Source organism: Paralichthys olivaceus, chromosome 14, assembly GCF_024713975.1.
Source record: "Paralichthys olivaceus isolate ysfri-2021 chromosome 14, ASM2471397v2, whole genome shotgun sequence".
Taxonomy (NCBI): Eukaryota; Metazoa; Chordata; class Actinopteri; order Pleuronectiformes; family Paralichthyidae; genus Paralichthys; species Paralichthys olivaceus.
Genome location: NC_091106.1, coordinates 22,502,244 through 22,529,948, shown reverse-complemented (window position 1 = coordinate 22,529,948; position 27,705 = coordinate 22,502,244). Strand labels below are relative to the sequence as shown.

Sequence of the window (27,705 nt, the reverse complement as noted above, 5' to 3'; positions counted from 1 at the left end):
TCTGACACAGCCCTAAAGTTTATTTTATTCATGTCATTTAAGTTACACGGTGGAATTAGAGACACAAAAGAAAGAGGTTAGAAAGAAAAGAGCAACAACCACCATTTCACATCAAATGGCAGAATGTGTCCACAGATCTGTCCTCACAGGCTCGTAATGCGTACTACTGACTGGAAACTACTACATGGAGTGTGTACTTCACTGCAGACTTTTGGTTTCAGAGCGTTCAGCCCTGTGTAGTTCGCAGTACGAGCGTTGAGACAGATCCCTGGTGTTATAGTGGATCACGAGCAGAGGGACGGACACTAAGGAGACATTGTGTGTCTCAGTATGTCGTCCCTGCCATGCCTCCATTCAGAAAAATAAAAGAGACTGCACTTTGAAAGACGTCGTCCGTCTGTCCTAACAGGTCCCGAATAACCGTCGCAAAAATTGAAACCGCTCACGTGGAAAGTTCATCGGAGGACGACTCAGCGGCCGCAGCTAAAAAAAAATCCAGTGTCTTATTGCAGCTCCGGACTTTTCACAGGTCTGAGGAATCGGTCAATTTTACATTTATTGTTCCCGTCAAATTGAAGCAGTAACGTGTTCCTGTAACCGCAGAGCGTCGCTACGACCGCTCCGCTGCAGGCTACAGGCGGAGACGCCGGACAGGAGCAGAGCGTCCATCGGTGAAAAGGGTGAAATCGAACGTTTCAGCCTTTAAGTCGCGATAAACTACTTTGCAAGACTTCGTATAAATTATGTTTGGTTCATTACTGGAAATAAAAAAAAAAGGAAAACACCTACTGGTCCTCGAGTCAGACAGAAACACAGACTGTGAATAAAGATGGACGACGTGACAGCTCCCCAACAGTGAAGCCAAAGTGTCTTGATCACCCCCTGGTGGCTGGCTGCAAGTATAACCCCAGCATCCTCCATGTTAGTGGATGGGACACGGTCAAAGTGCACATTCCTTATCACTCTGGTGCGTTAGTTTCTGATAAGTTTGGTTTGAGTTGTTTATCATTTTAATAAAGACGGAGGCGGCGTTAGTAACCAGGACATTTTGGCGTTGGAGAGGCGTCGTCCATCTTTAATTACAGCCCGTGACCGCGAGTAGAGAGGAATATTAGTGTGGTCTCTGACAGCGAGATGGGGCGTCTGCTCCAGAACTACACTGTAGTTTTTACTGCAGTATTTTTAAACTTGTGTGTTCCCACTGTAAAAGCTTCTTGTGTAACCGAGCTGCTGCGGAGTCGGGCTGATGTGTCCAGAATCATCCAAACATTTAAAATGGCGTTTCACCCCATTAACACCCGAACACTCCGCCACTTCCAAACCCCGATAAACAAGTTTCTGGGTCTTTTTTTTTTTTAGTGTCAACACATTTGGCAAATCGTCGTCATCAATGTCGTCATCATAAAAATAACAAAACATGAACATTAAAAACAGACGAGCTCAGTTCACATCAAAGTAGAATACAGATATTATATCTTTACCCACAAAAAGTTTGTTACGACTAGCTAGAAAAAAAGAAAGGAAACATCACCATGTTCTACAAGTGTGTGTCTGTCAGTGTGTGTTTGTGTTAGAGATTAGTGTTTGTAGTTTTCTCTGTTCGTGTGTGTGTGTGTGTGTGTTTAAGTGTAAACTTACATTAACAAGCAACATGTCTTTCATTATCAACACAGCCCATTATCATGAACGACCCGCCCTCCTCCTTAAAACCAAAATATAATAATAAAAATAAAAAACCCACATCACATCAGAACCATTTGCATTCCCAAAGTAAGCATCCAAATCCATCACCACATAGAAGTCGTCAGCTGGCCACTGAAAATCTCAAATCTTTCATCGAAAAACAAAAGACTATTTTAGTGTCAACTATATATATACTATATATTTATATTTTTGTTCTTTTATACCAACCAAACATATGGTATACTATGTGTTGCTATGGTTATGGTCCCTGGCAACATCATGAAAAAAGTACAATGATTAAAATAAAGACACTGATCCCCCAACTTCATCCAGCTCGTGTGTATCTGCGTAGTTAAGTTGATTCTTGTCGTCGTTGTGCGATGAATTGTGTGTTTCACGTGTTCTTTTGGCGTGTTTTTTTTTTAAATGTACATTATTTGTTCTGTATTCGGGGTGGACTCGTTTAAATGCTACACGTTTAGTGTTTTACGTTCATCGTCCGTGTTTTGCCAGGATGGTGCGTTGAGGCATTTTAGGCATAGTTTAGCGTGTTTAGTTTGTCTTTAGTGTTTGCTCTTTAGTGTGTAATTGTCGTGGTATGAGCGCTAACGCTCTGATGACAACATGGGAGGCCCTCGCTGTGTGTTTACTGTGTTTCTACGCATTAGCGCTGATGCTCTGTTTATAGACGGCGTGGTAGGCGTTTCGCAGGAGGACGTAGGGGAAACAGGACTCCAGCAGGTCCATGGTCAGGAAGGGAGACTCCTGCACAATCTGAAAAATGAAAAACACAGACACACGAGCAGACTGTTAGATAGTAGAAATACACAGAGTCGTGTTTTTCCTCTCACGTTCGTTTCCAAATGCATCAAGAACAGAAATGGTTTTCTTTCTCTCACCATGTCCAGCAGGAGGTAAACAGATTCTCTGTTACGTGTCGTCATCTTGTCCGTCTCCTGGCCGATCTTCAGCAGGCTGGATGAGGCCAGCTACACACACACACACACACACACAGCAAAACAGTCATCAGCGCTGAGATATAAAACTGTTGTAAGATAAATAAAGTAATTTGTCTTACAGCCAGGAACTCTTTCAGACGATCCTCTATGCTTCCCTTGTGGATGGTGAAGAGAGCCGCAGCGATCTGGTTGATGGCTTTGGCCAGGCAGTGGATGTTGTTACAGTGGCCTGTAGGGGGCAGCACACGTGGTGTTATTTAGAGAACAAGATAAATTCATCAATATTTTTAAAAATATATTGTTTCTGGGTTGATTTCTAATAATGTGTGTGTGTGTGTGTGTGTGTGTCTCTTTAATCTTCTCAGAGAACAGAGGTGAAACTCATTTTTGTATTTCATGCAGATGACAGCTAATTGGTGTGTATGTGGGACGCATAAAAAGTGGGTGCGTGTAATCGTACGTTCACTAAATGTTTAGTGTGACTGCACCGTCGTGAGATGTGCTGTCGGAAAACCAATTGCATGCTAATACGGCGTCTGCATACCAACGCCGCTGCAGCCTATTACAACTCATTATCCCGTTCAACTGTTCTTTATTAACAATGGCGCCTTTCATTTCAAGGTTGTTAGGAGGCGATGTCTTGATAATTCATTCCTGAGTGACACAAAGCTTTGATACCTGATCAAAGCCCCATTCAACCACAACAGTGTCTCTATTACGCCCCCCCAAAAAAATCATCACGATTATTTAACTTGATGAATCTTTTCACTGCGACAAATAAGGTTAAACAGGTCACGATGAGCAAAGTGACCTTTATTCTCATTATTTCGAAAGAATGAGTAATGAAGATGATGGAATGGCTCGTGTGCCACACGTGAATCAAACCGGGGGCGCGAGGTCAGCCTCATTCATATGCAGAGCAGATGCAGCAGATCATCTTCTCCACAACGTGCAGTATTTTCTCCTGCACTGCTCTCAGTCTCTCCACGATGATTAGTCATCGATCAGTCGGAGGACAGAATATCTGACGGTGATGGTAATCGTTAACCCGTTTGAGTCACAGTGTCTCCGGCTCCCGCTTCATTAGATTGGGAGATAAAACAAAAGAAGGAGAGGAGCACTTCGCGGTGTCTTACCTTCAATGGCGGGGCTGTACTGTGACATCACGTTGCTCGCCAGCGTCGGCAGTGAAACGGCCACAAACACCATAAGCAGGCAGGCGATCTTGTACTCCTCCTCCGGACTGATGTTCTCTGCACACATGCGTTAAGAAGGTAACTCAGGAGATGAGATTTGTGGAAGATGGATTCAGGTTTTTATTCCCGTGTTAGTGACTCACCACTTTTCTGCGAGGACAGAGCCACGACCAGAGCCGGGTCGATCTCACAGGGTAAACCTGCTGCTGACGACAGCTCGTAGACGTTCATGGCCACCTGGATGTTCACACCAGGAGAGAGAGAGAGAGAGAGAGAGAGAGAGAGAGAGAGAGAGAGAACATGTGAACTCTGGCGACAGGTCACTTTATTTTTCTTTTGTAAACGTCTGAGAGGGAGTTTCACCTTCATGTCCGTCTCTCTGGGAATGTGGTCTTTGAAATCTTCCACCGAACTGACCAGGAAAGGAATGTGACAGGATAACACCTGGACAGAGTGAGACAGGGACAAGAACATGACTTTCAACAAGACCATAATATTCTGCACATTGTTTTTCAGCCATCACACAAGAATTAACGCGTGTTGTGTTTGTGTGTGTGTGTCTTACATCTCTCAGAGCCTCCTGAGCGAGGGAGCGGAACGACAAAATGACTCCGATGATGGTCATTCTCTTCAAAACACTGTCCACAGCTACAAAGACACATGTAAACAAGCATCAGTCAAACATATGTCAGTGAAAACATGTTAAATCAGTGGCTATGACACTAATCAATAAACCCATTCACAACGAAGAGCTGTGATCTGCTGAGTGTTGAAAAATGTAACACAATAAAAAAAACACTTTTACACAAACAGGAAACGAATCACGAATGTGTGAATGTGAACACAGTTAAACATCAGCTCTATAAACGTTTCCTGGAAAGATTTGACTACGAGAGGATCATTTATGTGTGTGTGTGTGTGTGTCTGTGTGTGTCTGTGTGTGTGTGTGTGTGTGTGTGTGTGTGTGTGTGTGTGTGTGTGTGTGTGTGTGTGTTGGATGTTTACAGGTGAGTTTCTTGAAGAGCGCGGCCATGTGTTCTGGTTTGTCGAAGCTCGTCCTCATCTGAGTCAGCACCTCCATGTTCTCGACCACCAGTTTCTACACGGACACAAACACACAGTTATTGTTATTTAAGAATTTGACTTCATGTTTATACCTCTTATAGCTTTTCACTTATATTTAATAAAGAACAAAATACATATTATTCAGTTTTAACTTTCATGTGGACAATACATGTTTTAGTTAGTTTGTTAATTTGTGAAAGACAATACACGAACATTGTTTTTGAGATGTTATGAACATGAACTAAAACAAATCTGCATTGTTTCAAACTTTAAAGATTAAAACTTTAGTTTGTGTGTTAAGACAAGGCTCATTGTGTGTGTGTGTGTGTGTGTGTGTGTGTGCGTGTATATTTTCTTACCTTCAACTCTGCAACCTGAGATGAAATGTGCCACATCAGACTCTCACTGAGGAACTTCATACCGTACGGTCCCAACAGCTCCGACAGAGAACGCATCTCTGTGAAGAAAAACATAAAAGAGAAAATATAAGAATTATCTTTAAACTGCATCAACGAGGACATGATTTGTTCTGTATGACTCTAATGTGCTTAAGAACTGCATGAGTGCAGATGTGTGTTACTTTAGAATAGAATTATTCTGAGGGAGAAAAGCACCATGATATTTTCACCTGTGTGTGTGTGTGTGTGTGTGTGTGTGTGTGTGTGTGTGTGTGTGTGTGTGTGTGTGTGTACCTGAGATGTCAGAGTATTCCTCAGCGTTGAAAGTCAGTTCGTTCTCAGTGGGCAGGTTGACAAAGGCCTTCATGGCGGGAAAGTAGGCGATGTGTCCATTACTGACCTGACGGAGCAACGTCTCCAAGTACCTGAACACACAAAATACTTTCTCAGTGTCGTGCATCTATATTTCACATGTACCGGTGCACTCTACTAACAACAACAAAATATCCCAGCCTGACATTTAGAACATTTCCTGCAGAGACAATAAAAAAAAAAAACAACCTGTAACTGTAGAAAATGATTTACTTATGTGGAGCAATAAAAAATAGATGTTTTACCAACTGTTTTAATAAAAGAGTCTCTCTCAGATCGGAGAACACAGATCTCTGGGTCAAGTCTGTACAAGTACAACATGTAGTTCTGAAATAACTCTCCTGATGGAAAAAAAACAGACTTCCATCCTTTTCCTTGGCTGGTACTTTGTCCATTTAAATCAGGTTTATAGTGAACCTACCAGTTTGTGTACAGACTGGTGATGGTGGGTTCCCCGTGGCTGTCCAGGTGCTGCGTCTGCTGCAGGAGGACGTTGTTGAAGACGCGGGTGATGTCGATGGTGACGTAGTTCTCTATGGACTGCAGCACCGTCATGTAGGCCCGGACGCTGGTCAGCAGCTCGCTGGGCTTGGCTATCTCCTGGGTTGCCTGGTTGTACATAGTCATCCCCACTATGGACCTGGTGATGGAGGGAAGAAAGCCTTTTAAAAAAAACAACCTGTAGCTTTCTGTCAAGGAACTGATGCTTCTTCTATTCACAGATAAATGGTTAGTATTTAAGTATTTAAGGTGAATAACGGAGCTACAGCCGAACTCTACACAAAAAGGCTTTGACTTTTCTCTGTGTGTGTTTACTTGGTGAATCGGATCTCCAGGTGCGAGGTGAGGTACTCTCTGGGTGTGAAGGTGTGTTCCCACACCGCCAAGTTGGGGACGTAGTTGATGGAGAAGCAGAGTTCAGATAACGCCGTGTGGAGTTTGTCCAGACTGTAAGAATAAAACATAAAAAACAGGTTTTACAAGATGTGATAAAACTCTTTACAGAAATAGAAAGAACACAGATAGAAAATCACAATAACGTGAGCATAAACTGTTATCATTGCTCCTGCATGAACAAGAGCCATGCGAAATGTCGTTAATGAGACACAACTTTTCCATCTCTGGTTACTAACTTGGTGACCAGCAATCTGTTCTTCCTCATGCTCTCCACTCCCGGTTTCTCCCGCTCCGGCTCGCCCTTCTTCCCCGTCGCCTTCTTGCTCTTCTTGTTCACGGCCTGGCTGATGGTTTTCGCACAATGCTTGGGAAGCAGCTGGAGAAGAGAAGAAGAAGAGAGTCAAGAGGGAAGAAAACCAAAAGAAAGGGAAAGACAGATCGATGCTGGAGCCTCGGTGGATTTATTTAAAGAAAAGATGTGAACGCAGCGTTTTGATGAAGATGAACTTAAGGAGCTTTTGACGACATGCATCAAGAAAAGACTCAGAACATTGATGTGACAGCATGTAATATTATACAATGGGTATAAAAGTCAAGAGACTATGTTTATTTTAAAAGTACATGTCAAAAAAACTTTAGGACTATGTTTCGTGTTGAAGTATTAATTCATTTCTTCATTTATAAACCAGTTGAGTCTGAATGTGACTTGTTATTGATCAATCACTCTTTAACTTTTGGGTGAAAACATCCAGACGCTGAAAGGTTCTCACAGACTCTTCTCTCATTCTTGAAGGGAAATAGTTCGATTGTTTCGAGAACTGGGCTTACTCGCTTTCTGCCAGAGAGATTTAATGAGAAGATCGATACCACTCTCATTTCGGATCAATAACTCTCTCGGACTAGTACTTGGCGGGGACCAGCAAGTCTCAACTGGTTGCCAGGCAACTGGTCAGAGCAAGAAGAAAAATAGTCCTGAACATCACCTGATATAAAACAATGGATTGACGTTTTTCGACTTTGGTGTTTGTGTGGATTAAACAAACAAGGTAGAAATTTGTTCATTACTGAGCTGCAGAGTTATTGAACCAGACGAGCCACTTCCAGTCTTTGTGTAAAAGCTGGGAATACACTGTGTTACTTTAACTTCCACTGCAGACACGAGGGCAGCGATAATCTCCCTTAACTCTGCGCATGAAAGAGAAAACAGGGAAAATCCCTGAAACAACTAATCATTCCTGTAAACTTGCTGCCTTTGCCTGTGTGTTCCTCACCTGGTCGCTGAGTGTACATTGTTCAGTGCAGATGTCCGTGATCAGGTTTCTGGCCTGTTTGGCCATTTCATCCAGAAACATGTTGCACAACGACAGGCTCCGATCTCCTATGTGGTGTCGCTGTGGAGGAAGAAGAGTGAAAGGAAACTCAAAGGACATGTAAAGTGTGAGTATTATTATTATTATTATGTGTGTTACAATTGAGGTGCACGTGTGTGTGTGTGTGTCTTTACCTCTTCAGGACAGAGCTCGTGTGTACAGGACATGAAGTGTGTGCAGAGCAGAGGGAAACAGATGGAGTGGCGGCTCTGAGAGGGAAGCTCCAGGCACTGCTGGAACATCTTCTCAAATGCACGGCTGTAGAAGCTGCACACACACACACACACATAAAAACATGAAGACATAAATAAAACACACTGCATGGAGATGAATTATTTTAAAACAATGTCTGAAGATAAGATATATTCTCTCAGTTCATCCTATGTGCCAACTTGCGTGTATGTTAGTGTGGGTGTGTGTCTCACCAGAAGATGGACAGGTCTGACGTCTCCACCAGCATCTCCACCAGAGAATCCACCATTTTTGTGTGGAAGATGATTGTGTTCATCATTTTACCGAGCTCCTTGTGATCGGCTATTCCAAGACTGGCCTTGGAGACGCTTGTGTAGGCCTGAAGAAAATAAAATATAGAAGACACAGAAACAGTTACACCAACAACAGAGGAAAGACACTTTGCACTGACAGAACTTCAGAAATGTGTGTGTTCAGTAGATTTGTGTGTGTGTGTGTGTGTGTGTGTGTACCTGCAGTCTGAACCAGTCCAGTCTCATGCCTCTGAAGTCAAACACCTCTCCATCTTCCACTGCAACACAAACAAAACAATTAAATCACAGACCCATTAAATACATCCTGACACACACACACAGACTCTGGTAACTAATATAAAGCCAGATACCCAAATCACACATTTTACTTTAATTAATATGAGTTTAATTACAGCTGCTGCGTGTACTACTGCAATATAAAAGGTTTACCTTGTTTGACACTGAGAGAGGTCATGGTGTTGACAAATGAAGACATGATTATAGACTCATCCTCTGGACACACTGACAGGTTCTGTTACATTGAAGACAGACGATAAGTTCGGGTTAGAAAAGATGTGCAGTGTGGAAGAAACTCATGTAGATCCACAAACAGCGAGTGTTTGTCAAAGAGTACGAATGTGTTCATACCTGCACCAGCTCATTCAGCACCACGGCATCAAACCCTGAAAGGTACTGGACGTAATATCGCTGCATCACCGGGCCATACTTCCTGACATGTGCTCTGAGCTCCTCCATGTAGAAAATCAACTCTGCTATGTGTCTGCAAAACACACACGTGCACACAGAGTCAGACGAGAGGTGCACAAGCAGCGAAGCAGAGAACATGCAATGGACGTAGCAATTGCATTTAAATGTGCACTGAAATTTCGATGCAGGTGAGCATGTGTGCGTACTTGTCTATGAAGTCGTCTGTGCTTTTCTTCTGGATGTTGTCTGCGTGTCGAAGAAGCCATATTATCTCGTCACGGGCGAAAGACAATGCCATGAACACAAATAATGCCTGGTGAGAGAGAGAGAGAGAGAGAGAGAAATAAATAAAGACACACGGAAGTAGAGAATGTGAGTTAAATCATTTTCTGATTAACTTCCAGGAGCAGTTGGCAGCAACAGCACACTCACAGTCTCTGAACTAAACATACAAAATGTTTACTGTCCGTCTGGCTCAGTGGTTAAATTCGGTTACAGATTTATGAAGGTCGCCATCTGGCCACTGGAGCTCAGACTTTTTTACGATGGTAAAATCTATCGGCCCTGATAAGCTACAAAATCTATGCAACATAAAAGGTGATATTGCGGTGCTTTGAAATGACATTATGGTTTATCATATTCCAAACGTCTAAAGAGGAGAGCCGAATCATAATGTAAGAACATTTAGGTTGAACGTTTGAAGGTGATATTCCAGGAAGATACTGGGCCTTTGCTTTTTATTTGTTGATGCCATTTGCAAAAATGTTCTTATGAAGAGAGAGCAATGTTTTATCATTACTTTATCTATATCATTTTTGGTCTTAGTGATGAAGTGAAGTGTTAAAATAGCAGCCAACTTTGTGGGAGCTAAACCGAGGAAGGAAAACCTACTTAAGTTGGTAATAATAAATTATTTTACTATATATTTAAGGTAATTTGAGTTATTTAAGGTGGAGTTTGTTTTTTAAGATTTTTGTCCTGCTCATGCATCAACTTTGAAACTGATTCTCAGGTTACTTAAGGTCACGGTTTAAGGTGGTATTTTTTCAGAGGGGGAGTGACTTATGCAAGTATGATGCAAATACTCTACAAGGAATCATAGAAGCAAAACACTACCTTAAAGAGCTTCTATGTTATTATGAGAAGTTTAAACATTATTATGGTTCATAATGAACAAAACTCGAATGTGGCGGAACACCGGCGTCTAGATGATTAATGGAATTCTCAGATTTTGTATTACCTTAGGACCGAGCAGTCCAGGCTGGTCGGCTAAAACCGTGGCCAACTCCTTCAGAGCTGATCTTAGGAACTTGCGTCTCTCTCTGTGCATGGAGCCTCTGCAGAGAGTCAGACAGGCAGCGGAAGTCAGAGCACAGCATCAAAACACACTTGCAGCCTGATTAAACGGTATTTTGACACTTTCAGGACAATCCCACCAGAGGACACGAAAAGTAAGAAGATGACAGTAGCAGGAGGAGAAAGAAGATGAAAGGGGAAGATGGAATAAGTAATGAGGATAAAAGCGGAGATGAGACTGAGGGGAGACAAAGAGGGGAGGATAAAACAGGAACCAAAACTGAATGGGGGATAAAGGGAGGAAGGACGGGATCTGTCTGTGTGATACTCTCCCAGAGAGAGACATAAGAGGGTAGAAGTAAAATAAAATGATGGTTAAAAAAGGGAAGAGGAAAAAAGATGAAACTGGAAATGTGGGAGGTGAAATGAAGCAAGAAAAATTGAGGAACAAAAAGTACATGATGAAAACCTCAGAGATATGATGAAGGGATGAGTAAGGGATTCTATACATACGCATGAGACAGGGCCTGTTCTTTGCACTCTCTGATGTCGTTGATGCGTTTGTTGTACCTGGAAAACACAGGATGAAAGAAGCATTTGGATTTTACTGTGATATGGTTTTGTAATATATGATAATGTGGTTTATTGGAGAGCTGTTGGAGTGGCACCTTCAAATTCCTATCTAGTCTAGAAACCCTTGGACACTTAGCAATGCAAAGTACAGAAGCTTGAATGATAAATGATTTTATTCTTTGTTCACTTTTGGTCTGTGTCCACTCATGTAAACGTTTTTACCCTCTGATGTTCACAAACAGATCCTCTGCGGCCTTGTGGATGTGGAAGACTTCGTCCCTGAACAGGCAGAGGCAGGTGGAGCTTTGCAGAGCCAACTTCCACAGAGACAACGCCGCTGCATCGCTGTTCAGCACCGCGTGACACAGGATGAAACCAACTGTAGAGAGAACAGAAGGGTTTTATGAATGCGTGCTGACAGAAGCCTTTTGATCAATTCAGACGAAGGATTAAAATGTTTGTGCAGTACTCACAAACAATCCACTTCTCCATCGCGTCCAGTGACAGATATTCACACGGCATCTGAAGACAGAAACGTTGGAGATCAGTGAGGCTTCATCCCCAATATACATTTTTAGTTTCAAGTTTTAGTTAGTTAGTCTGAACTCTTGACTTTGCAGAGACCGATGTTCGCTTAGTAATTATGTCAAATCAATCACAATGTATTCTTCTTTAATGCGTCACACTCCCAGCACCTGACCATCTCATATTAGACAACAAATAGAATTAGCTTCGACTAACTGTCGTGAAGGATGACGAATTACAAACATTTCAAACACTTAGTTGATATTATCGTCAACCTCGTCCAGCAAAAGAAATCGGTGCTCTTGTTTTACACCATTGTTTTCTTCGGCAGAGTAGACAATCTACTTCCTGTTAACACCGGACAAAATGTCAAACATACAAAACAGTGCGAGTGTGGTCGTCATACTAACAGTGTCTGACTGAGCCGGATTGAGCATGGTGGAGGGGGCAGAGATGAGAGAGAGCAGCTGGGCGTTCCTCCATTGGTCGGCAGACAGGTTCCTCCGGGGGTAGACCATCTGAAGACTGATCAACGCGTCCGACAGGGACTGAAGGAGAGGAAGGGCAGGAAGAGAGACATGAAAGATATGAAACTGACACTGAAATGAACCAGTTTGTCTGGATGTGAATTCATATTTCTTCCTTTCAATGTGGATGACCATGCTTCTCTGTACTGCGTGAAAATCTCAATAAAATATGTCCCCATCCTCTAACATGGTCCAACTTCATCTGTGTGTGTGAAGCGTATTAGAGCAAAAGAAAAAAAAAAGCATTGGAATGAAAACACATTAGCTTCACATTGCTTTTAACTCCCACATCACAAACAGGAAATAGTTTCAAGTAACGGAGCTGAATTTGGCTGCTATGGCAACTGTGCCTTGGTTTAAAAAAGATTATATCTGTTGCACACATGGTAGATCACCCTGTAAACATACAGAACTACTTCAGAAGATTACTCCGTGCTACTTTTACGAAGCAGTCTTACAGAGATACGTAAAAACACTCAAAAAAAAAAAAACCCAAAACAAATCGAATGTTTTGTTTGTGAGCTGATAACGCTGAACAGGACGCTGAGTATTAAAACTACTAAATGAAAACTCTCACCTTTCCATGTGGAACAAACTCCTCCATCATCTTCTTCAAAGGGTTTTCATAATCCACAATCATCTGGCCCAACCTGGGATACTCACGATCACTGTGACACACGCAGAATCATCGCTCGATCAACAATTTCCTGTTTTTGTAGTAAGGGAGAGAGAACACTACGCCTAATGCACTTGTGCGTCTTGCTCACCTGGCTCCGTGTGTCATCTCATGGGCGTAGTTGTACAGTCCTATGATGGCTTTCCTCTCCTCTATGCGTGACAGTATTGTCATCAGAGTAGTGTACGTCACCACCAGGTCCAGGTAGTTCTTGGTCAGGTCAAAGTTCACCGTCTGGCAGGAGACAAAAAGAGAAAGAGCAGAGAATTCACACGGTTCTAGTTGTTGAGAAGATCCACAGACAAATATGATCCGTGTATCTGTCGTCTGCGTTGCACTTACAATATCAAAGAAGACCTGGCAGGCGTCGATGGTGTTCAGCAGCTCACACACATGGTCCTGTTGATAAAGAAGTGCAAATTAAATCTCTTCATTAGAATCAAAAGCATAAGCCCGCCCCACAGTTTACCATCACTGTGTGTGTGTGAACATGTTTTCTTACCTTGAATTCCATGACATCTACGAAGGTAAAATAGTAGAGAGCCAAGTTCTTCAGGATCTCTGACTTCTCCTTCTGCAGCTGAGCCAGCTGTTGCTGTAAAACCACAGAACAGAGGACACAGTTACAGAGGAACTTAGAAATATGTGATTAACACAAAGTCTTTGTCTGAATGAGTCCTCCCTCAGTGTGGTTTGATTAGTTCTATATATGTCCCATTGACAACACATTAGATACTCAACTATATATATCTGCTCTATCAAATATACTAAGTCTAAAATATGCATCATCTTACAAGGTTTCTGTAAAACATATTAAGATTTTAAGTTCAAAGTCTCATGTTCTACTTTGTGTTTTAAATACTAAAGGTATCCATCCAACATTGTGTTTTCTAGGTTTTCAAAGACAGAACTGAAATAGAACTTTCAATAAAACCACCGAGTAAAAACATTCAAATAATTCAGCTTTAAAAGACTTTTCATATCAATCTTTTAAACGGTTTTCAATATGTACACAAGTCAAACATGCAGTGTGAAAGCTCTACTGTAGCTTATAAAAAGCAGTTACTATTTACATGAAGGATCCTACATGTAAATCAAACCCATCTCCAGAGCTGTGAGCGTCTGAGGTCAGAGCTGTAGCCAGAACCAGAGCTAATCTACCAGGGAAAGTAGAAGGAAGGAAGTGTGTGACACTGCTGCTGCACCAAGGAGTTCAAACTTCTGTTATACAAAGTGGTTGTTTTAATATTTAACCAACTTGTAGAGGTGATCAGTTTCCTGCCCTTTCTCTCTAATTTGTAGAGGCCAGATTCCCTGTGTGTTTGTTTCTGTTGCTGCTAAATGAAAGAGGAAGGAATGTCCTCAAACCTGTGGCCTCACAGACAGACACAAGCATATCGACTCCTTATATCACTCCTCAGTGCAGGCAGTCGGTGGGTAATTTAAACAGCCAGCTAGTTGGTCATAGAGCCATCTAACCAACCAGCAGCCAGCCAGCAAACCCAGTAGTGAACAAGCCACACAGTCACTCAGTGGATGAAGGAATGAAAAGTATAAAAAGCTGCCAGCAGAGGAGAGAGGGGAGGAGGCAGAGCAAAGCAAAGCACACTGCAAATAGCTTCAAAAACAGGTACAACAAAATTACGTTATTGCAAAACTTAGGGTACATGAACTAAAATACAAAAAAATTACAGGAACTTAGATACAAAAACTTACCAAAAAGCACAAGTCCGGAATAAGCCAAGTTTAGCATGCAAAACACAAACAAACACAGAAACAAAGCAGAAAACAACGTAAGAGACAATTTCTGCACAATTATACTGAATAAAGCAGTTAGCTTGACACACACACACACACACACACACACACACACACACACACACACACACACACACACACACACACACACATTCTCACACATTCTCACACACGCACAGACACACACAGCTGTTTTTAAATGACAGTTTCACATAAACACAGAGGCCAGAAGCTACGACCTAAGCTGACAAGTAAAGCTAAAAGAAATATTTGATGAGCAATGACTTAGTTTAATTCACTCAACAAACCTCAAGCGCACACAATCACAGACACACTCAGAACTACAATCACAGTCTTGTTCACGTAATCCACTCTGGAAATAAAACAATTATCTTCAGGTTAGAATATAATTTGCCAGTGGAGAGAAAAGACTTCATGTCGCTTGATTTTCCCGATTTAACAGGAAATGGCTTATTTGATTGTTTGAATACAATTTTCCACTGCAACGAAGAACAGAACATATTTGTTAATTGAGTTAGTGCTGCAATCTTGTAATAAACTGATCAGGTCAAAGAAAATAGTTCGATAACTACATTTATATAATTGAATTGTGATTGGTTGTTAACATGGCACATCAATGACGTCACCTTGTAGAGTAGGATACAGCGATGGACATTTTTAACTGTTTTCTGATAATAGATTTAAATATCAGTTATTATTCAAGAAAAATGATCAGGAGATCTATCTATAATGAAAATAACCGACAGCCAAAGCTGTAAACTGAATAATATTATTTCTGACATAAAACTGTCTATTGCAAAGCAAAAGTTGAAGCGACATGCAGGTTTCACACTTACATTATTATTCCGCGTCTCCACCGCAGGAAACTTCCTGACAATAAATTTAACCGCCGACTCCAGGTTCTTATCAACAAGATAGGAGGGCTTAGCCTTGGGATCCCCACATGCCTGGAAGGAAGAGGAGAAGCAGAGGGTGAGCAGAGTCACAAGAACAAACATTATTAAATAAACCTCTAAGATCTTTATTCTATTTCTCAACATTTCTGATTATTTATTCTAACATTTTCTTTCCTCAAGGTCAGACATGTTAGATGTGTGGTCATCACCAGGGACACATTTACTGCTCACAGTGGAAACTGGTTTATCTCAATCAAATACTGACACCACTGACATTTAGTGACGTTTCCGGACCAGAGGCTTTTTTCAAGACATGAAAACGGGCGCACACAAAGCCAGATGCAGTGACCCGTTGTCTAATTTGACATGTAGATGTGCATGTCGACAAAGGAGATTTGAGAAGTTACAGAATCAACAGAGAAGGTTTAAGTTTGGGGGTCTGTGGTTTTCATGTTTGGATAAACCAGGTTCAACTGTTGTAAAAGAACAAGAGCCTGAGAAGTGATCAGTGGTTCTCAGCTGCTGAGCTGTGGAGAAACATTGGAGCCAAACCTTGATCCTGAAACGTTTAAATTATACTTTGTGTTAAGAGTCTGACCTCAGATGTTATTATTACAAAGAAATAGAATTGAGGCTTAATATTTCACAGTTTACAAGTTAAGCTCATTACTGTAAATAAAAACACAATTTTAATACAGCCAAATAAATTGAAAATATTTTTTTTATTTAAATGTATTAAAATGCATATATTTTCTGCATTGTTTATTCTGTAAAATAAAAGTTTTAATATCGGTATACATTAAGGCAGATATCTTCAATGGCTATTATCATTTTTTTAAATTCATCGTTAGTTGCAGCTCTCATATCAAGTGGAGGCAAAGGTTTTCCACAGCAGAAAGAGATTGAGAACCACTGAGAGTCCCAGGTAATGAGAGGGTTTCAGTTTCAAACTGTGTCTCTGAGCTGTCACTGGTTAGTGCCACTGAATGACAGGCAGGGTGATGGATGGTTGGAGTGAAGGAGAGAGTGAATGAAACAGCAGAGATAGAGAGAGAGAAATACACAGAGGAGGAGGAAGAGGAAAGAGGGAGAATTTAAACAAAAGGGGGAACACAGAGGGGTCAACTGAGAAATGGCTCAAGAGAAACGGCAGAGTGACGAAAGAGACGGGGACGAGAGATATACGTTGTTTTGAATGTGTCCTGTCATCTGCACCTACACAAGCTGGATTTTCTGCAGAGCAGCAACATTTTTACTCATTTCACTGCATCAAAATCTCATTAAATATTTGAATCTACTCCTTAACAGGTGTCGCAGTATCTGCCTGACAGTCCTGACTATGGCAGGAAGCAACAGCGCTCATGCATTATGGGTAGTGTCGTAGTGGATGGCGAGGAAGATGTGGTCCATGCATGTGCCATAAACAGAGTGGATGTATAAAGTTGGTTGCCTGCAAACACAAGAGGAACGATCCTAGAAGAGGTCAGTGTCTTTGACCATTCTGAGGATTCAGTTCCTCATGGTTAAGGTTTAAGTTTAGAAAGTGGAAGCACATATTTAGAAAAAGGCATAAAAAGTAACATGAGGTTACGAAAAAATGAACTCTTACAACACAAAACTGCACCATAAATGTAATGTTGCCTCTTGTATTTACAAACCACAGCTAATGAACCAACGGGCTTGAAACATCACCACAACCATAAACCAGGATTTCAGTTTGCATGGCGCTGAAATGTTTCCAGCTGTAGCCAGTGCAAAATAAAACCACAAACAGCAACACATGCTAGTTCACACGAGCACAGGAGGGAACGTCTACCTGGGTTTACAACGTGATGAAACACTGGCAGAAAATTCTGCTTTAGTTGAGATTTTCTTATCTTAACACAAAACTGAGTTATCAAGAGCAACACACCACACTGCTGACAGCGTGTGTTGTCGTAGCAACAAGACTTTGAAACCTTCGAACCACAGAGATCTAAGCAACAAGGAGAATTTAAAAAAAGTAAAACTTAAATTTACAAATTAGCTTCAACGATGACAGAGCCACGTTTGTGGACGTTGCTGGTTTAACTGCAGGTTTAAGAAGAACCACATGCTCCCACTTTGCATCCGTTATAATCCGTTACCTCCGCCAAGGAGGTTTTCTTCTGCTTTGAGTTTGTTTATCATTAGCAGGATTAAGTTAGAGGCACTGGGCCAATTACCACGGAACTCAATCGGTCTGGGAAGAAGCCATTCAATTTTATTTTGTACTTTTTTAAAATTGTGAATAAGGGTGTTTTCCTAACATTCTTGTTGATTTCATAGATAACTGGGAAAATCTTGAAAACATTCAGGACGTATTTAGGGGGTTGGTGCATTCTGGTGCAGATCCCAACAAAAATCTGGATCTAGTGGATTTAAACTGTTTTTATAGAAGGGTAGTCTTTTTCCAGCAAATCCAACAACCACCAATGACTTTAGAGATACTGTCATTGGTTTTAATGTATGCAGGATTACGTTAAAACTACTTAACCAATATTTGTCAAACCTGATGCTGGAATGGAGCGTGGGTCTGAGAAGAAACCCAATAAATTACATGTGGAATAAGGGGCAGATCTATGATTTTTTTTTTTTTTTACTTTCTTCTGACGAAAACATTTGACTTCCAGACCACTTCCTTTTCTTTTATGTTTCTACAATAGGAACTAGACTACAGTGTGTAGGACTGTTCGACCTTGTCGAAGGAGTTCATGTCTAGTTCAACATGGGATGCAAAATGGTGCAAGTGAAATAGGCTTAAATCACTAGAAAAAATCCTGACAGAAAAAAAGCATGGGCAAAGTCAACTAACTTCCCTGCTAACTACTTAGCTAAAAACCCAGTTGGGTTTGTTTAGTTTGTTGTTGGGGTCACTTCACTCTCTATAACACCAGGAACAAGCAGTGCTGAGCTCAAAATCACAAAACACTTGAGGGGATTTGACACAGAAAAACACACAACACCAACATGACTGTCGAAACCCATTAATGACACAGACTGGACCTTGAGTCTCAGCTTGTTTCCTTGCACCCACTTTTCTCACATCTGACCAGTTCTCACTGTCAATGCGTGTGAGAGGCAGAATAATAACCACGTTAACAAGGAAACAAGATGTGACTGTGAAATCCATGCAACTGAAAGCACAAGCCGTTGTTTTCTTGCTAATACAGTTCTCTTCTGATGACAACACAGCGCTACCCTCGGCCTACACAACAAACTAGTTTCTACCTTGGCCACAAGAAAGGTAGTTACCCTTTGAGTCACCCCGGGGAACTGTGGAGTAAAAACCACTGTTGGGTTAACAATGGCACTCTGACTCAAGTGTCTGGTATAACCTTCATTTAGACATATTTATAGTCCCTTGTCTTAGTCACAATAATCTCACCGTCTCTCTCTGGATTATTTTCTGTTGGTGGATGTGATGCTGTAGTGACTGACTTTCATACTAAGCTTTGGATATTAATGTGAAAGCAAAAAGAAAATGATAAAACTAATCATTTCCATCAGCATCTGTTCTGACAGCTGAATTTCAGATGACAAAGAGATCGATTAACAACACATTGACAAACATTTGATGTGAACACCTATCATATGCTTTGAATCATGATTGGCAGAAATGTACAATTATAGTTAATGGACATGCAAAACATGCAAATTGTCCAAAAGAATGATTCAAAATTGTTTCTATTTTGAAACTAGCATATAGTAGAGACGTAGATGTAGCCACAACATTACAGCATCTCACCTGAGCTACGTTACCACCTCAACAATTATCAATTATCTTACTTTCAGGAGTTGAGGGCAGAATTGGCGACCTAGCTTTTTCGCATCACAAAACAAAAGATTCAACAATAACTTTCTGTTGTTTACATGGCATGGGATTGTCTATTAGTGGTGGTGGTGGCTAGTGCAATAAGCTGGCTGGCTGGGTTTGGGGTGGGGGCTGATGGAAGGATGGATGGAAGGGGAGGGGGGGCGTGGTGAATGACAGGAGAGGGCATGGGAATAAGCTGAGAATCAGTAGTGTTCAGGAAAAAGTAAGGGAGCTGTTGCCTGGATACCAGAACAGACCTTAGTCTCGCCTCCACCATCGTTCCTCCACTCCAGGTAGCAATAAAGAGCTGAGCATCTCAAATGGCCCCCCCACGCTGACCCAACATATGGCAGGGGACTCCGCAACAGATAGCACTGGGCTAAAGGGAAACCTACATCTGAAAACTAATTACGCCTGCTAATTACAGGGTAAAATATTCAGAACACCCTGTGGCATCTTTTTAGCAATCCTTCAGAGTCCCAGTACACCACTCGTAAAACAAACCTGTCACTCCTCGCTGAGATGAATTAGTTTTTGTCTGCTGCTCCTCACAGTGTGAGCTCTCTTGTTTTCACAAGGAGGGATTTACTGCAGCGAAAAAGAAATACAAAAAAAATCCAAAGAATGGATGTTCTGTTCTCAGGTGATTAGAAAGAGAAGCACTGAAGAGCTGGCTGAGTGCCTGCCTGTTGGCAGTCCAATAGACTTCAGCGTTATTCTCTCTGCTACGATACCTACGAGCTTTCTGGGATCATGCAAATATAAATCCGCTGCCAGATCAGGTAGCGTGTGAGTTACACTTTCTTTAAAAAAATCAAATAAATTATTAAGACGCTTCTGAAATGTGATTCATTGGCAGCTTCGGATGTCCTGTCCAAATTCAGGTCAATACTTTAAAAAATATACTTTTTCCTCCGTCCGCAGTGCTGTTTACTTTTACTGCACCACATTACCAGCATTCGCAGGCGTCTGCCTCAAATCAATGTTCTATATATTTTATTTACGTTTGAGCTACTCCTTTTTAATGCACACATTTTATGAGGTACTATGAATTATAGTATCTCTATATTTAGCCTCCATATTTCTAGGTTGGCATCCACAAAAAACTGTGTCGCATCTAGTTTTGAGTTTACAGACTAGCTATGTGTCAGCACTAAAGAAAAGTTTAGTCTAACACAGCACAGAAAAAACACTGTGCGCATAAATGGTGATTCATAGGTGACTCAATTACACTGAACCTTTGGTTTTGGTGGGTGAATGGAGCTCAGTCTTAATGTCAGCATTGCAGATTCTAACATGAAGAGGAGTGAGGAACAAAGGAGAAGACCAACAGATCAGTACAGGTAGCCAGGAGGAGGAGGAGGAGGAGGAGGAGGAGGAGGCGGGGAAGGGAGGAGGAAGAGTAGGGAGCTGAGGAAGGGTGAAGGAGGAGGGGTTTCATTAGTGGAAGGTGATAAACTTTGCAAACCTTCCAAACTTGTCCTTGCTGCATAGGAGAAGGGGGGAAGCATTGGAACGGAGAGAAGAAGAGAAGAAATCAAAAACAAAGAGCCCACCCAGACAAACTACTGCATCAGTGATCTACACACTCACAAATATACACACAATCACACACACAAACACACTCAGGTCTTTGACAACTGTTTTTGTACAGGTATTTTCAGCATATCTGAGAGTTATATTTAGCGACAGCCAGTCTCGCATCGCTTTTTCAACACATAACACAACACATGCTGCACCAACATGTGACGACATTTACACTTGTTTTAACGCACACCGCCTAGAAAGTAACACAAGCTGTAGTTTCCCTACCTACGCACTGAGACACAGTAAAAAATAACGTGTCCATTTAAACATTGTGGAAATGTGCTGAAATAATGAGGCTGACACTCAGCCGCACCACTGTCTCAGTACACAGAACAGAGTGAGGACAAAGTTTGGTCCCTGCTGTTTTCACTGGCTGCGATATTGGCTCCACGCCTTGGGCTCCACGGCTGTTGCTTAGTAACAGGTGATGCAGAGCTCCCTCATCGCTGAAGCATCGTGAGCTTCACGGCTGCTGATGCTATCATACGTGTTTAAATTTATCTTTTAATAGTTGTGTTGAAGTGTAGCAACACAATTCACTCATACCTGGACACAGTAAACCGTGGCTCTGGTCTGGCCTGTGAAAAACAGCAGGGTTCTGTACTGTATTGTATTCCGGGTCGACTGTGATGGTATTTGAGGAGGAATTTAGTCATTATAGTGAAAAGTGGACTCTGGGTTTAGTCTGTTGGTGAGAGGCAGTAATCAGGATTTAACAATTTTTTAATCATGTTGCAAAACAGCAGATCTTTTGTTGTAGTTCAGTAAAACAGAGCAACACTTAGCTGCTTGATAAGGGTTAGTGCTAATTCTAAGTCCAGGCCAATACACTGGTTGCTATCATCCTATATTTACAGCACAGAAATACCAAACTTGGTTTGGTTTTGATTTATAATTTAGAAACTGTCTCCAATACCCAATTTTCTCCACCAGAGAAAAATAAAGGGATCATATGCATCAAAACTGTTGCCTCAGCAAAGGAGGTTTAGTTTTAACCCAAATCCATCTGCTTGTCGGTTGTTGTTTTTTAGATCTTGATGAAAAATGGGCATCAGACTTATTTCTGGGACCATAGTTCTATGCAATTTGATGCAACGTGATGGAATTTAACAGGACATTTGGGCCTTAGTGAAAGATTGGGCTCTACATTCTACTATGGACTAATATAATATTGTTATAATACTATTTGGATTTTTGCATACTCAGAAATTCAGTGTTGATTGTGCAAATGTTGTCTCCAGACTAGTTCTGCAATAATAAGTGAATCAGTTGAAGACTATTTTCCTATTAATCCTTTCAGTAATTTTTCAAGCAGAAAAACAGATAATAAACAAACATTTGACAAAACAGATATTGTCTACAGCCTCATGTCTTAGTGACATATTACGTTGAGAGTAGATAATCACCAGGTTGTTATCAGTTTAACTCTGACTGTATGAACGTTCTCATTGAGCATTAAGTTAACAAGTTTGACTGAATACACATCGGACGTTTTTTATAAGAATAATACAGTAAAATATTTAAGGAAAACACAGTGAGACAAGAGGAGTTATTGAAATATTACCACTACATTACTTCCTATTAACACATTTAAGGACTTGGAAAGTTTGAAATAAAATGTACCCTCATTTGATGCCCAACAACCTTATCTGGCTTAAACCAACGATTTAAAAAGGGACTCAATTAAGACTTTTCATTGATATCATGTATATAAGAGAAATGATTCTGTATTTATGTGCAGTCACGCTGCGTTACTAAGCGCTGAGGAATAAAGGGGAACTATCTGCAAACATTTTGTCACACAGCACACATTTAGAAGTCTGCTACAGTTCAAACCACAGATGTGCAGTAATGCCATGGAGAGAGTCTGCAGGTTTTCATCCAAACTAAACACTACAAGTGATTTCACAGATAGAAACACTTCTAGAACACATTCAACCAGAAGGCAGAGACTTCTCAGAGAAAACCTGCACACTCACACCCATCTATGGCACGACTACCCATTTGTTACTCAAATCCCTCCGTCTGAGTTCTGTCTTTTCAATCCAAACAGATTAGAGAAAAATATTTAATTTAATGTACATTCTCCCTGAGGAATGTGTCATTCATACCATGACAAATTGATGGGGGTTTCAGGCAACTTGGCCTTAACAGCTCATAAAATGCCCCCCTGAAATAAAAAATGAGTAAAAAAATGCCCCAAGTAAATCAGGAGTGCCCTTCGTTAAATGTCAACCTGTAATTATTCATTGAGTTAAGTGAGTAATCACGAGGCTGCCATGTTTCCCTGTGTGTTTTCTGGGCAGCGCAAAAAAGGCGGATATTTTTTTCATGTTAAAAACAAAAATCAAGCAGAAGAAACGACAAAGTGAGTGAAAGCAGAAAATCCTGATCTCACAGGAACCGATCTAGTATTTCAGAACCGTAGAGAGAAAAAAGTTGGAAAGGAGAAAATGGTGATACCCTCTTCAGTTGCTGCTGAGAGTAGCAGCAGTAGGAAAGACTAGTGGTACACTGCATTACAAACTACACACTCACCGAGCACTTTGTCAGGAACACTACATTAATACTGAGTAGTTCCTCTCTTTGCTGTTAGAACAGTCTCGGATCTTCATGGTATTAACACCACAAGATGTCAGATATGGTTTTTTTTATGCAGAAGCTGGTTCTTCTGCTTCTGTTGGGTTCAGATCTGGTGACACTGAAGTTGTTTTGTCCCAAGATGCATTATTCTGCTGGAAGTAGCCATAAGAAGATGAACATGGTCGGTAGTGATGCTCAGGTCGGCTGTAACACTTTAACTGATTGATTGGTATTCATGGCCCAAGGTTAGTCATTACACTGCCATGTATCAACAGCCTGAACTGTTGATACATGGCAGGTTGGCTAATTCAAATTATGACCATTCCAGATTCATCAGACCAGGCTACGTTTGTTTTGCTGTCCAGTTTAGTTAGTCTGTCAACGCAGCGCAAGGTTTCTGTTCTGGGCTCAACAACAATGGAACCTGCTGTGGTCCTCGGCTGTTGTAGAACCATCCGCCTCAAGGATTCACTGTGAGCAAGTGGGGGGGAGTGGGGGTTTGATGACGCTTTAAACGTGCAACAGGCGCGAAAATGCCGAAAGAGTTTGTGGTGATAAAAGCTGACATTAGTGTCTGTGTGTTGTAAAGAAAATCACGTGATCTTTGCAGCGGAGTTGTTGCTGTTGTGAACGAGTCTGTGCAGAGAACCTCCTGCCGTGTTGTGCATGTCTGGAAGGCAAACTACGGGTAAACACTGCAGACAATTTTCCGGATTTTACTCACAGGTCAAATTTGAAAACTGCTTGAGACTGCATTATTTCTCCATTGTAATGTTGATGTGACTTGTATCTGCAGGATTTCATGCATTGCACTGCTGCCATGTTATCGGCTGCTTGGATAAGTGCAAGAATATTCTAATTTAAAGTTTTTCCTAATAAGTTAAAGTGTAGTTAACAGTTAAAGCGTAAACAACATATGACTACCGTAAAATATATGCACTCTAATGCAAAAGCCTTTCTAGAAACATTACTTTTGTTAAGTATAACACTCCCTGTCTTAACTGAGATTTTAAAAGTACCTACTTTTGTAGACATTTAAAACTAACCTCTGAACGTAGCAGAACAAGCTCCAGCCTAAAAATTAACAATGCATTTGATCAAGTAAAAAAAAATAACTTAACATTTTACAGGTAGTACAAGGGTGGTAATGGTTGTAGAGCGATTACAATAAACTGCATATAAATATACAGTTGTTCAGGTTGTTGCTTCCCTCTGTTTCCCTCTGTGGATATAAGCAACCCTGCAGTCAATCTCACTGCTGGTATTTAAAGAACAGAATAGCTTCTAAAACTCTTTCTCTGGATTTAGGCTTCACACTGAGGAACTATCCTGCTTTGTACTTGCTGTCATGATGACTTGGACAATTGTTCTCTAACTGCATAACAGCGTAGGAGACGATGGGATTGACCTGATTATTGGCAAGATTAAGTAAAATAAATACGTGTAAGTGCCGTGTGCAAGACAAAGATATGAAGTTAGAAGTTCCACTGGCTGAAAGATAAGCACAGCAAAGAAAAATTTGAATGCCACTCAGCCAAGATTAGCAAAGGTGACTGGGAAATTTAAGGAGCAGATTTAGAGGTTAACTGCAGCTGATCGGTGGTATGTAATGAGTGACAATACTTAAAATGGAAAAGAACTTTACTGTGATCTTGGATGATAATAATACCGTTAGTGAACATGAATTGCTCTCTCCCAAAGGCAGAAACCAAACAACCGAGTCTGTCACCTGTGTTTTCATTAAGCTACTCCACTGATGAGAAATTGTAAACAACTTCTGTGAGCACTTCGTCTGGGAATTTCTTAAGAAATTTCAGAAATAAAAGGGATCGAACTATTCTCCAAATGGCCATAGAGGGAGGCAGAATGAGCACGGCTGATTGTATCATAGATTATATCCCCGGTTCTTTCATTTCTGGCTTTGGGATGCAGATGCTAGAGGATGCTGGGAGGTTTGCTTAATATTCACAAGGTAAAAGCAAAGAAATAAAAACATATGAACACCGTTAAAGATGAATATGTTCAGAAGCCTTATGGTGAGGCGGAGCAGGAGAGATTTGAGGATGATGGGACAGACAGAAAGAAAATGAAAGGAAGGAGAGGAAGGGCGGATTAAGAAGAGCAATCAGCAGCAAAATCTCTGATTGTGTCTGACTGCTCATACTGTCCTCAAACTTCTACACAAACTAAAAACTCACTTGAGTTGATGGAAGATAAACATTTTTTCATTTGCTGATGTTTATTTTCCGCTGATGAGTAACGATTATAATTAAAAATCTGATGATAACAGACAGAAATCCTGCTGCTTTGTGGTGAGCTGTTGAATAGCTGAACAGTAACAGAGTAGACAAAAGGCAAATAGTTAGGAAACAGTATGGGCTGTCAGACATCCTAACTACTCTGTACTCTCTAAAACTTCATAAGTGACCTCTTTCACTCTCTCCTTCTTGTTCTTTATTCATCATACACACCCAAGCACAAAGGCTCGTCCCACACAGACAGACCGAGTACTATTTCTCGTCCCACACACAAACCATTGAGCATCACATTAATAATAACATTAATAATTGTGTTTCACATAAACATGTACATTGCACACTGGGAGACAAGTGTCAAAGTTCTTCTAAATAATTGTGGCAAAAATTAGGGAAAAAAACTGTGAAATTAGTTAAATCAATCGACAAGTCCATCACTGGTTCTGAGATTTATTAGCTAAGATTGTTTTTAACTTATAAAGTAAGAAATAAGAAAAATTCTTGCTATTCTAACTATAGACACTTGTTTAAACTTGGAAGCTTATTCCATGTAGTTGGGTCGAGCATATTTCCCTCTGATACTTTATGGAGTTGATAAATATAGAAGTTATATATGTTTTTATATACTTCCCGTGTTTTTACGTCTGTGCTTCTGCTTTGTGTTTCAGTCAGGCCGACAATCCAGTAGAACTTTGTCATCACTGCATATTTCTATTAACATTAAATGTCCCTCAGCGCATTAGTTTGTTATATATCTTGTATTGCGAGTCTCTGTGTTGCACGTTTTAAATCGCATGTGAAATGAGGGTGTCCTGGATCATGCTTCCACTAACATGAGAATTATATTTTTATTATTGTTCAGCCTACTCGTCTGTATTGTGTAATTTTGTCATGTCTGTTTCTTAGTATGATTTTTTCTGCAGACTCTGTTTAATAAATCAACTGATGTATGAACTCACGTTAAAAACAGTCAAATGCAGCAGTGACTCAAACATTACACTTGAGTAAATGAACCGAGATACTTTCCATCACTGCTAATACACGTGTCGATTATCAAGTGTTTATGGCTAAAATTACTGATTAATTATTATTAATTATCCACAGCCTTTATTTTTGCTTATGCTCCACATTCTTACCATTAAGAGTATCAGGCTAAATAGCTTGATGTTATTTTAAAAAAAAGAGCATTAGGTTAAACATGATAAACTGGTTTTATTATAATAAATAAAACTGCAGCTGTTTCTGTGGTTTGTTGTTTTCATGGAGCAGAGAGACGACGCCCGACTGCTAGCTTTAGCATTAGCTTTAGCCAGCAACCGCCGCCATTACCAGCCGACGGTAGCTAGCAGCTCCCGACGCCGCAGCGGGCCTGAATGTTTCCCCGGGGCGGGGAGGAGGCAGCCATTCACACGCTTTCCAGTCATTCGCGATTATTTCCACCAAACACTCGTTCACCACGCAGCTCACAACAAGCGCCCGCGGTCGTCCCCGAATCGGTTTGTGTCGCAGAACCGACGAGCATCTTTACCGCAAGCTAACGTGCTAGCTGGCTTAGCTTGCTAGCTAGCTAACTAACACAGCCCACATCCTGCTTCCAGAGGAAACGTTTCAGGAAGAGTGTCCATCGAGGGACACGGCCTGATTTTCTTTAAACACATTATTAAAACACGTTACTGCGATGCATCAAACATGGAGGTGTATTAACACAGACGTGGTGGGTGCTAGCTAACCGGGCATCCATGCTGTTCCACTAACACTGACAGTGGGTCGGGGGGGATGCAGGTGCAGATCCGTCTATCTCATGCTAACGCTCCGGTGTGTTTTACCGGGATTTCACCGTGGGTGTTGTGTCCGTGTGCGCGAACCTTTTTGATATTGTAAACACGGGTCAACATCCCGATGCCTCGGTCGTTGAGGATGGTGAGTTTTTCGGCCAGCTTCTGCTGGCTGGGCTGGATCACTCCCCGAGACATCTCCTCGCTTTAATCTCCCCTCCAAACCAAAAATCCGTCCAGGAGGAAATTTAAAAAAGAAAATGGA

At 41.1% G+C, this 27,705-nt stretch overlaps 1 protein-coding gene across 6 annotated transcripts; it reads right to left on the bottom strand.

Moving 5' to 3' along the window:
* On the bottom strand, positions 1-27,672 carry nckap1 (NCK-associated protein 1). Of its 6 annotated transcripts, none has more exons than XM_069539224.1 (33): positions 27,531-27,672; positions 20,709-20,726; positions 18,679-18,699; positions 15,346-15,456; positions 13,233-13,325; positions 13,073-13,129; positions 12,822-12,964; positions 12,632-12,722; positions 11,938-12,075; positions 11,476-11,524; positions 11,225-11,381; positions 10,943-10,999; positions 10,374-10,470; positions 9,340-9,446; positions 9,074-9,206; positions 8,876-8,957; positions 8,645-8,703; positions 8,366-8,511; positions 8,075-8,207; positions 7,842-7,961; positions 6,807-6,946; positions 6,490-6,621; positions 6,095-6,313; positions 5,596-5,726; positions 5,263-5,360; positions 4,844-4,937; positions 4,404-4,486; positions 4,202-4,282; positions 3,982-4,075; positions 3,779-3,895; positions 2,762-2,871; positions 2,583-2,672; positions 1-2,457 (listed from the first exon to the last, which is right to left on the bottom strand). In XM_069539224.1, the coding sequence occupies exons 1-33, from the start codon at positions 27,636-27,638 to the stop codon at positions 2,341-2,343; spliced, it is 3,426 nt and encodes a 1,141-aa protein (XP_069395325.1). In that variant the 5' UTR covers positions 27,639-27,672; the 3' UTR covers positions 1-2,340. The 6 variants fall into 6 exon arrangements, with proteins under 6 accessions (XP_069395325.1, XP_069395326.1, XP_019962115.1 ...); XM_069539225.1 differs by having other exon boundaries at positions 13,233-13,319; XM_020106556.2 differs by lacking the exon at positions 18,679-18,699 and having other exon boundaries at positions 27,531-27,661.
* Between the last annotated feature and the right edge of the window lie 33 nt (positions 27,673-27,705).